This window comes from Rhipicephalus sanguineus, chromosome 6 (assembly GCF_013339695.2).
Source record: "Rhipicephalus sanguineus isolate Rsan-2018 chromosome 6, BIME_Rsan_1.4, whole genome shotgun sequence".
Taxonomy (NCBI): domain Eukaryota; kingdom Metazoa; phylum Arthropoda; class Arachnida; order Ixodida; family Ixodidae; genus Rhipicephalus; species Rhipicephalus sanguineus.
The window spans coordinates 73,073,670-73,087,857 of record NC_051181.1 but is presented as its reverse complement, the minus strand read 5'-3'; the positions used below and the strand labels follow the sequence as shown (position 1 = coordinate 73,087,857).

Sequence of the window (14,188 nt, the reverse complement as noted above, 5' to 3'; positions counted from 1 at the left end):
CTGGAAGATTCGTTTGAAGCGAAACTCGGTGTAGTGTTTACTGGTGTAAACGTTTGTTTGAAACGCGGACACGGGAGGCGAGCGGGCGTTGCAGCCGGCAGCTGCAGACGCTCCGGCGGGTGAGGGAGAGAGTGACGTACGCGCGCATCTGCGAGGGAAGTGTGCGAGGGGAGCGTGACGTCAACGCCCAGCTGCGGCGTGACCTACTTGGCACCGCTCCAACACCAGCGCCGAGGGAAGCGCGTTGCCTCGCGTTTGTGCGGACGGAGGGACAGCGTCACACAGGCTAGTCAAAGAACTGCTTCGCATCTAAAAAAACTAAAGATAGTTGTCCAGCAAGTGTTTTTCAGTGTGGTTTATGTAATTTTCATACTTTCGTTAGTAGCCCGTGCTACGCATACATCGAGACGCGAGTGTCAACAGGTTCGCGAATCAAACCCATCTCGCAGCGCTTTTCAAGTTGCGCGCGTGCTGAACAAGCATCCCGTCAAGTCGGAGGCGAAACGGAAGCGCTCGGCGAGGAAGTCCAGTAATCTGCGGAGGGCGCGCAGGCGGGCGAATTTCTCCGCGAAGCACACGCCACTCCAGTCTTCGTACTGCATATCGAACAGGGCCAGTCCATAAGGGGGGACGCTGGTGAGGTTTGTCTTGTAGTAGCACAGCTGAAAACGAAAACAGAGACAGTAAGTGGTCACGTAATATTGCTTGAATGACATATCTTATGTTACGATGGCATCAGTATGATCAATTTCTTATGCGAACAAGGTGAGTGACCAAACCACCCGGTGGACAGCCGCTAAGCAACCATCTCATAATCATTAGGGGTGTGCGAATATCAAAGTTTTCGAATACGAATCGAATACGAATATCCACCTTCGAATATCGAATCGAATATCGAATATCAAAGAAAAACTGCCTCCACAGTAACGATATTTTATTTAACATGCAGCTATTTGAAAAAAAAAAAGAAACATTAACAGCCTGACCGGCAACACACCATCCACTGCTATCACCAGAACACAATGTCCAGGCTAGCACAATGCACATCACAACACAAGCAAATATCACGGCACAATGAAAATAATGACTACATGTTATCATGAAGAAATATGAGTTGCTCCATATGATCAGGCAGCAGGCGCTCCCTTGTAACAGATACACCCCCCCCCCTTCCACTGAAAAGGCACGCTCGCTTGGAACAGAAGTGGCTACATGGGGCAAAGCTTTGCCAGACTGGGGTATCTGAAGGTGCCTACAGTCCGCCACCAGTCACACGGGTCACTGTCTTTCTTCAGAAGTGGTCCCGCATAGTGAACGAGTGGTAGTGCGGCACGTTACGGCCGCATAATATTAAAAATGTACGGTTACATGATCGCCAACAGCGCTGCACGTCGGAGATGCACCAGCAATAAATCATACGTATTGGGGCGCTCGTCGCAGGCAGATATCGTGCCTCCGTGTACTTACGATGTTTATCGCTCCTCTCGGCAACGTTTCTAGCGATACGAACGCAGCAGAAATGTGGAAGACGAGTTATTTTATGCATGATAATCGAATCGCATATTCGAATTTTTCGAATATTCGAAATTATCGAATACACGATTTTCGAATCGAATACGAATATTTCGAATGTAATATTCGACGAATATTCGAAACTTTCGAATATTCGCACACCCCTAATAATCATCATACTACTACTACTACTACTACTACTACTACTACTACTACTACTACTACTACTACTACTACTAATACTACTACTACTACTACTACTAATAATAATAATAATAATAATAATAATAGTGAATTATGGCAGCTTCGCATTAGTGATGCCAAGCCTGAAGGAACAGCGCAGCTTGGTGGGCTTTGTTTTTTTTCTTCCTTTGTTCTCTGGTTCTTTTATCTTTCTTTGTTGACGTCATGATGTGACGTCATGATGACATCACAAATTTCGGCGATTTTTGACGTCATGATGATGTCATCACATGATGGTTTTTTGCATCAATCGTCCCCGACGCCGCAGGACGCCGACGCCGACAGTCAAATTTCGCGTTTGATGTAGCATTTAGGCCTTCGCCTTAAAAGTATGACCAAAATCTACGCACGTACACTACGCCACCTCACCAGATATAAACAAGTGCCACTGCGTTTGCTGCCTTTGTATACAAGATACCCACCCGTATGGGGGCCAAAACGCCACGTTTTCGGGATTTCTCCATGTATTTATTTCTTCGTCAGTGTTTGTTTTGTTTCCCGAAGGCATGTAAGTATTATAAGCTGCCATTTACACCCACATGAAACTCTGACTACAAAAGAAACGTAGGCTCCCAGATGCCCTTATTGTCGTTCAAAGCGGGCTTCAAATATATGAAAAAAATTACGCCATCTCCCGCTAAAGGGAACCATGTGTGGATGCGGAGCAGCGGGGAGCCAGTGTCAGCGTTGACGTTGACACTGGCGCTGACGCTTGCGCGTTTGCTGGCGCTAACTCTGACACTGGCGGTGGCGTTGACGCTGGCGCTCATTGCGGCGTTGCGCAGGAGAGAATCAGGTGCGCGCGCTCCGTCATTTTATACCGCGGAACTATCGGGCTGCCCCCAGCAGAGTATGCAGCTGTCGCACCACCTGTCGTGAGATCCGCTCCGTAGAGTAGAGCTATCCTGGAGGAGAGAGAGGGGGAGGGGAGGCGCGTGCGCTGTGGGGGGTGGACGCCGCGGGACGGACGTGGGAGAAAGGACGGACAAAGCATCCGTCATAAGCTGCTTCGCATCTAAAAATCTTACTCAACAAATGTGCAGGAGATTGTGCAGCTAGGTTCACGTTGTAAAAAAATCCTTTAGTAGATATCTGTTCAATGGGAGCCCTCCAGAAATGGACAAAATAACAGAGTTGGGGACGAGCCCCGATCGCTCTTAGCCCAAAACTGGCGATCGCTCGCTGACGTACTCAGGATGTTAAAAAGTGGTTAAAATGTTGCACAGAAGCCTATCCGAAAGAAATATTATTGCCATTAGTACTGCAGAAGCTTGTCTTAAATTTTTTTTGCACCTGGATACTCTTCAGTTATTTACTTCATAGACATGTCATATATTAATAAAAATTCGAGAACCTCCGTCTGTGAAATATGAAAAAAACCGCACAGTTCAGCCTTAAAAGCCTGTCGTCCTTCTTGTTTTTCACCAAGTTGACCACCGTAACAAAAGCAAGACCGAAACTCTACCTAAGCATTCCTGCCTTTGTGGAACGTTTTTCGCCTACGCCTGTAAAATGATGTCAAAATGATGTATTCGCTATTTTCCAAGGAAAATAGTGAGCTGCACCAATTTGGTATAGCGTAACCGCTGAGTTCGGCTGATGGGTCTGTGCTATTCGCGGCACACTAATTTGGGCTTGAGTTTGAGAAGTTGCGCTGCAACACTGGTCCAAAAATAAATTTTAGAAATATGACCCAAAAGCTGCGACATTCGTAGATTTCTGGCACTGTAATGGTCATCGGTATGGCACGTTTAGAGATAACTATTTTTCGTATCTGCACTTCACAAGATCGTTTCTTTGTGTTCGTTAGTAACTATATAGATGTGTAGGTTCAGTTTACGTCCGCAAATACCGACATAAATATTAACGGACACGATCGCGAGATACCAGGGCCCGGGGTTGTCTCAAGAAAGCATAGTTCGCGTTCACTGTAGGGAATGCACTTGTTGCATGGATTGTTTCATATTATTTTAGGTTATCTTTACTTTTTCAGGAGTGATGGTTATTTGAGTGTGTTAGATACACGCCTTTGGATACTCGCAGTCTGATTTAAAGTTCCATTACTAACGTTTTTAGGGGCGAAGCTCCTTATAGCATCACCTGGTCGGTCGTCGCTCCGTCCGGCGTTCCCCCGCCGTCGCTTCTCCAGTATCATTCAATAGATGGCGCTATCCTATAGAGATGCATGCAAACTGCAGTTGGGTGACGATATACTAGATAGCGCTGTCCCATAGAGATGTGTCCAATATGGCGGTTGGGTGAATGCACGCTAGATGGCGTTATAAGTGCCGCTGCTCTCAGATTGGCTGCTGCGCCCGTTATCTCTCATTCTCCCTGATCGTCGCCGTACGTGGACGAGTGCGCTTGCCGGATCGTGCTGCTTGGCGCACCATGGACGACGAGGAGCGCCGGATGCGGAAGGCTGCTGCGTCTCGTGCTCATCGGCAGGATCCCGAGGTGCGAGCTCGAGAGGCTGCCGCCTGGCGCCGCGCGCGCTTGGCGGCGGCTTCGCGGGCGCGCACCGCCTCGAGATCCATATGGCGCCGAGCTCGCTTGGCGGCAGCCTCTCGATCCCGAGAGGCTCGCTTGCTTGGCGCTCGCTTGGCGGCAGCCAGGCGGATCCCGAGACGGTACGCGCCAAGGACGCCGCTGCGAAACGGTCTCAACGAGAAGCGGATCCCGAGACCATGATTGCTTCAGGAGCTTCGCCCAAGCTCTTAATCATTCACCCGTGGATATGCTGTAATGTTTTTCATATAGCGTGTTGGACTAGGTGCTCTCAAAGGTGTTGTTTTACTAATGTTATATAATGTTATAGGTATGAAGTCTGTGCTAACTGTGTACAGGGGTTTTGGGAACATTACCTTCAGTACTGACAGTCTGTTGTTTCTTACACAATTTTGATATTCATGATCAACTGAATGCGCAAAGGGTTGACATGCAGCGTGACATTATGAAAACGCCACTGCTGAGAAAACGCAGCAACCAGTACTGTGCAACTAGGCCAAAGTCTCACCTTTTCTTTCAGTGACACCGAAGTGTCGTAGCTGAGCAAAAGGCCGTCATCGAAGTTGTATCGGTACTCGGCCTTGTACGCCCTGTCATATACTGTGAGGTAGGTGGGTTTGCTGCACACCTGCACGACATAAATTGAAGGTATTATAAATATTTCCGGTGAGTAACAGCGCTAGGGATGCGGGCAAAGGTTGGGGCACAAGGAAAAGACGGCACGTGCGCTGTCTACAGAATGATAATTCATAGCACTTTTGATAAGTGGAAACAATTTAAAACAAACTAGCCTGTGTGACTGACGTAATATGAGTGCCATGATCATCAAATCAGCGTAAGCAGAAATAACAGAAGACTAATGAATAAATAAAGGCTTGCCGGATAATCGAACTATTTCGGAGAAAAAATTAGCTCACTTTTTAACCAGGAACCTTTTCACGCGACATGCAAAATAAATCACACGCGGTTCAAACAACCACCATTGCGAACTGGACAAAAATAAAACAAATTCATGAAATGCCGAAATTGGCTTGGAGACGAGCTCGGCGCACGAAACAGCCAGGATATCATAAATGGCATGAAATTTAGTTTCGGTATGATTAAGAATATTATGATAGAAAAAAAAGCATGGCCCAAATAATCCAAGCTGAGATACACTTCTATATAAATCTTGCAAATGTAATTGAACCTAATTCGTTTATTTATGGCTTTAGAAGCAGTATTTCGCTATTTTGCAAAATAAAACACGTGTGGTTGGAGCGGGCGATGTGAAATAAGCCAAATTACAGCGAATATGCAGCGCATAGCCTGGAGTTGACATTTTGAGCTCGAAGTATGTCTTACAAAAATATATTTAGACAGTCTATAGACACTCTAAAAATGGGTCTAGACAGTCTATAGACTGTCTAAATAAATTTTTGTAAGATATAAAACCTATAGAGAGCATCGTGCTAACTTCTCAATATGATTGCATACCTGCCAGACAATTCAGGTTTTCTTTTTTTTTGGAGCCCACGCCTCGGAAACAAAGAATCATTTTTCATCCTTTTCGTGGGCTTTTTCACGCACACATAATGTTGTTGCGGTGAGGTGGAGCGCACTTTGCGCTGTAGCCGTAGCCTTGCAATTAAGCTGCAATGATTCGTTGTTAGAACTTGGACATTACAACGGACATCCTGGACATCAAGGTTTCCGACTCTCATCTGTGTAATTTCTTGCTTCTCATTACCATCGTACACTAAAGTCGACCGAAATTACGAAAATACACGGACGCAAGCATTATCAGTGCACGCAGGGGCTGTGACGTTAGTTTTTTCAGTGGACCGGGCCCCAAGCGCATATATGCTTTGTAGAGCAATGTGTAATGGTACAAAGCGTCAGCATACACTGCCACAGTATGAACTATTAATTTGCGTGGCACTTAGCCAAGTGGTGGATTACTGAGCACTGCGTTATGTAGTGTCTTGACTCCTCTCTTGTCCGCGTGCGTGCACGCCCAGTCTTTTAGCATGATCTCCTTGATAAAACTATCAAGATTAACGCAGCTGGTCGGTCTCCTGGCCGAGCTGTGTAATATTTATCTGCATAGCAGCTCACAACGTTCTCTGTTCAAAAGACACATTAAAGACATGATTGCTTTAAAATTTTTTTTTTACTATTCACGGTAAGCCACAATCGCGAAATAGCAACTATTTGCCAAGGTATCATTTTCAGATGCTGAAAGGAAGATTTCTCAGTATCTGAGCAAAGTATTCGTATTGACGAGTTTGTTGTAACAACAGCAGCAGCAAAAAGCTTTTGGGCTTTCTTGACACACATCATGGAAAATCTCACGGTAATTTGACACGTTTTTATTCATGAGATCAAGTTTTGTCATACCGCAATGCTCCGAAATGATATCACAGGTGTTGGCGTTGTGTGCGTTGACACAAAATTTCTCGGAAGCTGACTTAAGATACGAGTAATTACAAAAGCGTTCCAGTTCAGTTACCTGGTTATCTATAGTGATGTTCTGGATGCTTAGACAAAAGTGAATGAAACATTGAAAAAAGGCTATCAATTTTAACTGCTTTTGCAAAGAACTTCAAAACCGCAACTTTTACCGCTGGAGCACCTATTGCTACAAAATAAATGGTTGTCTGGAAAGATTAAGAAAGGAAATCACCAACGCAGTATACGTGTTTTAAATATCAAAAAAAAAAATCAAAGAATGACTCTCAAAGTCCTAACCTTGGTTCAGAAATTTCCACGACAATACACATTAAGAAATCGCTTTCCAGCCCGTATTGAAAACGATTGGAAGCTGTGATGGAAGTATGTGATGTATGTGTACAAGGTGAAGTAACGTACAACGAAAATAGATATACGAAGGGTTCAGCGCCCAGATTATATAATATTTATATTGATGGCAACGTTCCCGCATTGTAAAAAGCCCGTAATCCGAAACTTATTTAGATCACAAAACAAACACGAATCCAGCGGCTGAAAATAGATAATGTCCCATTCGAGGGTCTCGAGACCTCGGAAGCATTTTTTCTTACCTCGTACAGGTTTCCAAACTGCTGCACATGCCGAGGAAGCTTGATACATTTCTCGAGGAATCTGTAGTTGCTGGCTACGTGCCTCAGGTACTGTTGGGGCCTGTTCCAACGTCCCGCCATGCTCGCCGACACCGCAAGCATCGTTGCGCCTTCTTGAACTCTGTCCGCCACGTACTTGAGTGCGGCGTGAGCATTGAACTGCACAAGGACGAACACGTCAAAACTCGCACGACACGAAATAGAAAATGCACTGTAGCTCAAGAAAATTTGCTTCGAAAGCACCCGATTTCAGGTAGTTTAGCACCGCACTCTTCAAATTATCAGTGCGGACCACGTTTCGACAGGACAAAGAAGCTAGCGCGTGTCGGAAGGAACAGAAGGAAGTAATCGAAGTGTGTTTCATGAATGAGATATCGGGCCGCAGTTGTGTAAATCCACCATCGGTAGCGCTAGATTTAGACAATGTAAAGTCTCCAACGAGTGGTCTCGCACACATTGATGAATTGATTCATGCCTTTAAGCACGTGCTCGTTGGAGCTTATTTTATTACGATTCCTTCCGTCATTGCACACGTCATCTTTCACTGTCTGAGAATCAATGCTTGACGAGAGAAAACGAATAAAGTTCTTAGTGCAAAAGGCACGTATCTGTTTCGCGTTTTTTTTTCAAACATGCGTTTGTGTGTACCTCTGCAGCGCATCATTTACCCTTCTGCATAATATATAGTACACATCGCGCCCTTTGTGGAGTCACGCGAGCGCGCTGCGCTCGCGTGAGCGGAGGAAGACAAACTTTTATTTCGCGCATTTTAAAGCTCCTGCTGCAACAACCGTGTAAAAAAAATTACAACATCACCGACAATAATGTCGGTCCTTGTCAACCACGAAGTTTTACCGAATTCTAAAGCCTCTTGAGCTTTCCTTTAAGCATGCTATGCCACGCTGATAGCGGGCACACCACTCGTGACCTAAAATTACCAGGCGCGCAGCGTTCAAGCAAATCAGGGTGCGCGAGTCAGTTTACTATCATTGTTGCGGGGTAGAAAGGAGCCTCGAACTGTGCAACCATTTCTGCGATGTATGCTTGTATATAAAAGCTACCAGACGCAACACAGGATTAAGTGACGGAAGCTGAAAGTACTGTGCTCCAATTAACGTGACAATGATAGTTACCAGTTCGGCATATTCAAGAGCGACATACAGTGGCCACACGAAAACACTAAAGCAGCAAAGTTTTGCTAGACAAGGGTAGTACAGTTCCTAGTTACACCATCTGATCCACGTAAACACGCACTGTAGCAAATTATTTAGGGTGCCCTAAGGCTTGTGCGAACGTCTTTTTTTTTAAATGTATATAACTAAGTGCTTGGAACCTTCCAGTACCGCCCAGCAATGACAAGTAGAAAGTGTCATACTTGTACTCTTTTAACAAGCAAGAACCTATCAATGTGAACATAGACAGCGCAAAAATAACTCGTTGGCGATAAATAAGACAGGCGCAATGTTTCGTAGTGATCCTTTTATGGTGATAATGCCTTCTGCGCTTTTTGCATTGACCAGTGGTTAAAGCGATGGTCCCGACGGTCGGGGATCAGTTGGTCACGAGAGCTGGATGACAAGACTAAGACTAGCATAGAATAAAGGATAACAGCGCGTCGCTGGAAAAAATTGAGGCACCTTTTTACAGTAGTGCCAAGCCTGCAGAAACTGGGGAGCTGGGCGGCCTTCTTAGTTTTTCTTTATCTTTCTTTCTTTCTTTCTTTCTTTCTTTCTTTCTTTCTTTCTTTCTTTCTTTCTTTCTTTCTTTCTTTCTTTCTTTCTTTCTTTCTTTCTTTCTTTCTTTCTTTCCTTTTTCCTCTCTTTCTTTCTTTCTTCGCCCTGTTATTTCTAGGTCTTTTTTGTCTATACTTATTTCTATTGATTTCTTTCTGTCAATCTTTCCACCTATCTCATTCTCTGTCTTCTTCTTTCTATCTTTCCTTCTCTTTTTTTGTTTCTGTCTCACTCTCTCTCCCTCTATCTCTGGCTTGCTTCCTCTTCCGTTCTTTTTATATCTCTCTATTTCTTTATACTTTCTTATTCTCCCTCTTCCTTCCTTTCTTCTCTTTCTGCCCTTATTTCTCCTCTCTTTCCAATTCCTTAAAGCCTATGCTTTAATCCCTCTCCTCCTCGTTTTCATCCTCCTGATATCTCTCCTCCTCACTTCTATTTCACGCCGTCTTGCTATACTATACTATACAAGATTATTTCATGCTCCGCTAGAGTACCTGGTTAGCCGAGTGGTTACAACGGTCGCCTTCGGATCGTGGGTACGTGGGTTGGAATCCCGTTTCACCAAGAATTTTTGTTTTCCTTTCTTTCTATCTCACTTTCTTTCTTTTAACACGAAAGTGTTTTATGCCGGGGTCCATCAAGACCACAGTGACATATTTCTGTCACGGATATGACGTTGATAAAATGGACGCTAACGGATGAGAAAGAAAAGAAATGTCGTCTAAAGACGATAGAAGATGTGCTGCGTGAGATATGAACGCCATCTGGCAATACGTCGGGAAACGTGAATGCTGTGTTGCGGGCTGGTAGTCCCGGCGCAGCAGCAGGCGAAGACCGGCGGTAACCAACGCGACCGGCTGGGACGCCAGCCAGCCCGAACACGCGGTTTGGCGCGAAGCGCCGAAGCAGAAGAACGTCCGCACTCAACGAGTACTCTCCACACACTCTTTTATATTCACGTAGCCTGGGTAAAGCAGGAATGCCAGAGCGGCGCCCCATGGCACTCGTACAGTGCAATACTGAACCGAAACCGAAACACAACAATGAGCTCGTGCAGAGGGCACGGAGGAAGCCAAGTTTCGGCGCAGTCGCATTTTCAGCGCAGCTTAAGAAACTAGGGTCTCTAGAATTTACGTATCTATGTATTTTCTATTAAAGGAACACACCACCTAATACTTACCTAGTGATGTTGCGCCTCAGATATGCGTAATGTTTGCTTTTTGATCAACAATGTACACAAGTATGAACCTAGTCAGCCGTTCACGATGGCTGGCCCTTGGGCAAGCGGTTCAACTTTGGCCGAGTGGCTGAATCGAGGGACGTGCCCACAAACAGAAAGACAGACCAAAATTTCTGCGTTTAAGTTCCCCAAGAAAGACTATCGTCTTTAAAAAAACTATGCGAAAATGTTCCGCCACCGGGAATCGACCTTATGATCTCTCGGTACGCGAAGGTAAGCGCCCGGCGTGCTACCGACTAAACCCACAAGGCAGATGCGCGACACAGAACAAACGCGCCTTATATTGCAACAGCATAGAAGGTTGGGCTAGTTGGTGTAAATACATTCTTAATGCAGCGCTAAAAGACAGAGACTAAGAGGGAGACTTAGTCTCTGTCTTTTAGCGCTGCATCAAGAGAGCGCCTTATATCTCTCACAAATTCTGTCTTGCGAGGTGCTCTCTGTTGGCGGGGCGGCGCGGTGCCGCCGTCTGTGAGCAGTAAAGAGAAGTATTGCGGTATGACACTTACTAGCGCCGACACAGAACGATTCGGCGACGACGCAGTTAAAGCATGGCCTCCGAGAAAACCGCCGGCGTGCACTCTCGGATGCCGTAGTTAAAGCGTCTCGATACCAGCGAAAAGCACTGGCCGCGTTAGCACCGGGGAGTATCCCTGCACGCAGTTACGTTCTTTGCCTTTCGCTTCGTGTTGGCGTGTGACGGCTCGTTGTCGGAGTAGTGCAGCTTCCACACACACCAACGCTCTTTCTCCGCCGCCGACAGCTTCCGGTGCGATATCACCGACTGATAAAACTGCTGCAATAAGCGCTGCAGCAGTTTTAGCAGTCGGTGCTGATAGAGGTCAGCGGGATGTGGAACGCCTGCGCGCGTTCGCGGCTCAAGCTACGAACCTCTGCCTCCCGTGTTGCTGAAGCGCAGTGTAGTATTATATGCATGAGCACAGGCGTAGGCTATCCTATTGCTGAGAAACGCACACCGTGACGTTTCGCATTAACTGACGATGCTTTGATGAAGTGCATATCGAGTAGCAGTGTTTATTATGTGTTTGTTGGTGCCATCTTTGCGCGGGATTCACGATACGCTGTATCCAGGTATATGTTAACAACTTCAGCTACCACAACCGCTAAATCATGACCGTGGGCGTTAGTTGCTGCGATGGAGATGTGCCACTAAGCGTCAACGTGGGTCCATTCACGTCAAACGATGCTAAAGTGGCCAAACGCCCATATACATTGCAGAAGCTCTCATATATCGCTACACAATAATGACTACTTCTGCGAAGACACGATTGGATTTCGTGTAATACCGATTCCTATGACGGAGGGATCAGCCATGTTTTTTTATGTTTCTTACTTTTTCTCTCTCTCTCTCTTTCTCTGTCTCTGTACTCGTTCTCTCGCCCATCAGAGTTATTGCATCTCACGCCGGACAAATCGGCGCACGTGTTCTGGGAGCGAAGCAGAAGGTAACGAAGATGAAGAAGAGGGCGAAGAGAGCGCGTGCCGGTTCATGATGATGATCGTTTCTGTTCACCCGTCATGAACCAACGTTAGGCTTAAACAGCTCAGCTGTTAAAATACCCGCCCAGGAAAAGCGCACTCTACCGTCCTTTATTTTCTCACAAGCAGGGCTCGAACCATCTTTCCATTTTGCTTTACGCTTCTTAGTAGATTTCGCTTTGTCCACGTAGGGGTCGCAGAATTTTCGAGAATTTCGAATCGAATAGTTCCCTGTTGAATTCTGTCAAGCCCACCCAAAAAAATTAGCTGCCATCCCGCCCTGCGAAGGTGAATGGACAGTGAAGCTGCATCAAACACCACACGTGCTGATGGGGGGTATGTTTTATTATTAAAGAAATGTTAGTGATAATCGTTTTGTGGTCACTGCGGTAGACCTTGATTGGTTCTGCGACCATTTTCAGCCAGGCCGATTTGTTCCTTTCGTCGAGCATTGCGTTCGCGCTGTTCTTCCGGTGTCTTTAATTTCCGTCGTTTACCCATGGCACTCTTAGAATGATCTGAATGAGTTGCTAGACGGGTCTGCCTTTTATATATGAAAGCGGGAAACACACGCGGCGTAAAGGAAGGGCTGTTTGACGTCATCCGAAGTGCAAAGCAGCTGCAACCTAACATTTACCGGGAACGCATCGGATGGTGTTCCCATTGTTGGCAGGCGCCTTACCATTCGTCATGCGGTTGATGCTTGATTTCGTGGTTTTTTTTTATTGAAACGAATACTGAGCTCTATGCTATATGCCTGATTGCAGAGAAAGATATTTCGTTTGCCTTCAATTGTTAAAAAAGCTCCTAAACCTAAAAGGAAGAAACATGAAAGAAAGAAGAAATAAGCCGAAGATCAGGAAAGATGAAGAATATCTGCGATCGCCAGGTGGTGGCGCTTGCATGCAAGCTCCGCTGTTTGCTAGGATTGCACATGCGTGGAAATGGCTTTATTTGTTTTTATTTCTTCTCCTCTCCACTTCTCTTCTCCTCTACTCCTCCTTCTACTCCTTCAACGAGTTGCAAGGCGGCGCATGGTGATGTCATCGCTCGGCGAGGTTTTTCTGCGACACCTAACGGCCTAACCTGCGGCTTAAATAGCTTCGCTATAAATAGGTATAATGCATGTTAGCAAGGTCACATCCAACCACAGCCCGCCACGCTGTGCAGTGTGGCCCATTTGGATTCCTCTCTCTCTGTAGGGTAAGTCTTGCGCTTTCACTAGCGTATGCGGTCACGACGCGACGTACGACACTGATGCGTTGCACGCAGCACGGCGCCATCTATTGAAGAAGGTGCAAACCCCGCACCTCAAAACTCATTTGACTGATTGCCCGAATGTTCTCGTTTTGTTCTAGGAACAATCCCCGAATTTTCTTTTAGGAGCTTGCTCGCCAAGCTTCTTATGCTCGTGCCTTGTCCACACGCGGCGTGCCCGGTGGCTCACTACTTCTCATTGGTCCCGCCAGGAGCGCAGCTGCGCTCTCTCCGGTGATTTCAAGAATGCTCACTAGATCGCGCCGCCGCTCAAGGCGGCACACACCGCGCTCGGCGCAAGCGCTAGTTAGGTGACTGCTTGAGGGCCGCGCCTCTCGTTTGGCTCGCTTCCTTTCTCTTCGCCGGGAGCTCACTAAGTGAACACTCTTCGTTGCCGATCCGCAGCATGAACGGCAGCAGCGCGACGGGCTCGCAACGCAGCAGCAGCTCGGGAAGATCTCGCGTTGCCAATAACCAGCCAACACATGATGTCACGTTACGCTCTCCGATGCGTATCGTACGACTGCAAACGTCCCACCACCATCAAGGGCACCTGTATCGATGTTGCCTTCTCGAACTTTCCATTGCGTCCCATCATCGATGACCCCTTGGCAACATACTTTACTGATCATAAAGCAATCATCTTTAAAGGGAAACGAGTCCCCGAGGTTATCGAGGGTCGCCCTTCTTGTACTTTGTAAAAGCACATCTCTTGTGTATATGTAATGCATATAGTTCATCCATCATAAAGCAATCATCTTTAAAGGTAAACCAGTCCCCGAACTCATCGAGGGACGCCCTTCTTGAACTTGGTAAAACAACATCTCTTGTGTATATATTATGTTTATAGTTCATCCAAATGTACATATGCTTCATCAAAATGTATACAGTGCATCCAACCGTAAATTAATAAACATTGTGTATGTAATGCGTATATAACAACGTTGTCACGTCTATACATGATGGTAGAGGAATGTGTACGGAGCATTCGCGGGTTACCCGATCATCCCTGAGCAAGCTCCTCTAACATCATTCACTTCGTGGATATGGCGGTGAATTTTTTTTTTTTTGAGTTCCCGGATAACGGCTCTGGCTTTTGACTCAAGGTGATGTGA

The 14,188-nt window shown here is 46.2% G+C and overlaps 1 protein-coding gene across 1 annotated transcript in view; it reads right to left on the bottom strand.

Annotated features, from left to right (window-relative positions):
- Positions 1-360: 360 nt before the first annotated feature.
- LOC119397343 (uncharacterized) overlaps positions 361-14,188 on the bottom strand; it is a 50,593-nt gene continuing 36,765 nt past the window's right edge. Inside the window, exons 11-13 of the mRNA XM_037664776.2 lie at positions 7,305-7,502; positions 4,772-4,891; positions 361-662 (exon numbers count right to left, since the gene is read on the bottom strand). Coding sequence (XP_037520704.2) covers positions 456-662; positions 4,772-4,891; positions 7,305-7,502 — 525 coding nt within the window. The 3' untranslated portion in view covers positions 361-455. The remainder of the gene's footprint in view (positions 663-4,771; positions 4,892-7,304; positions 7,503-14,188) is intronic.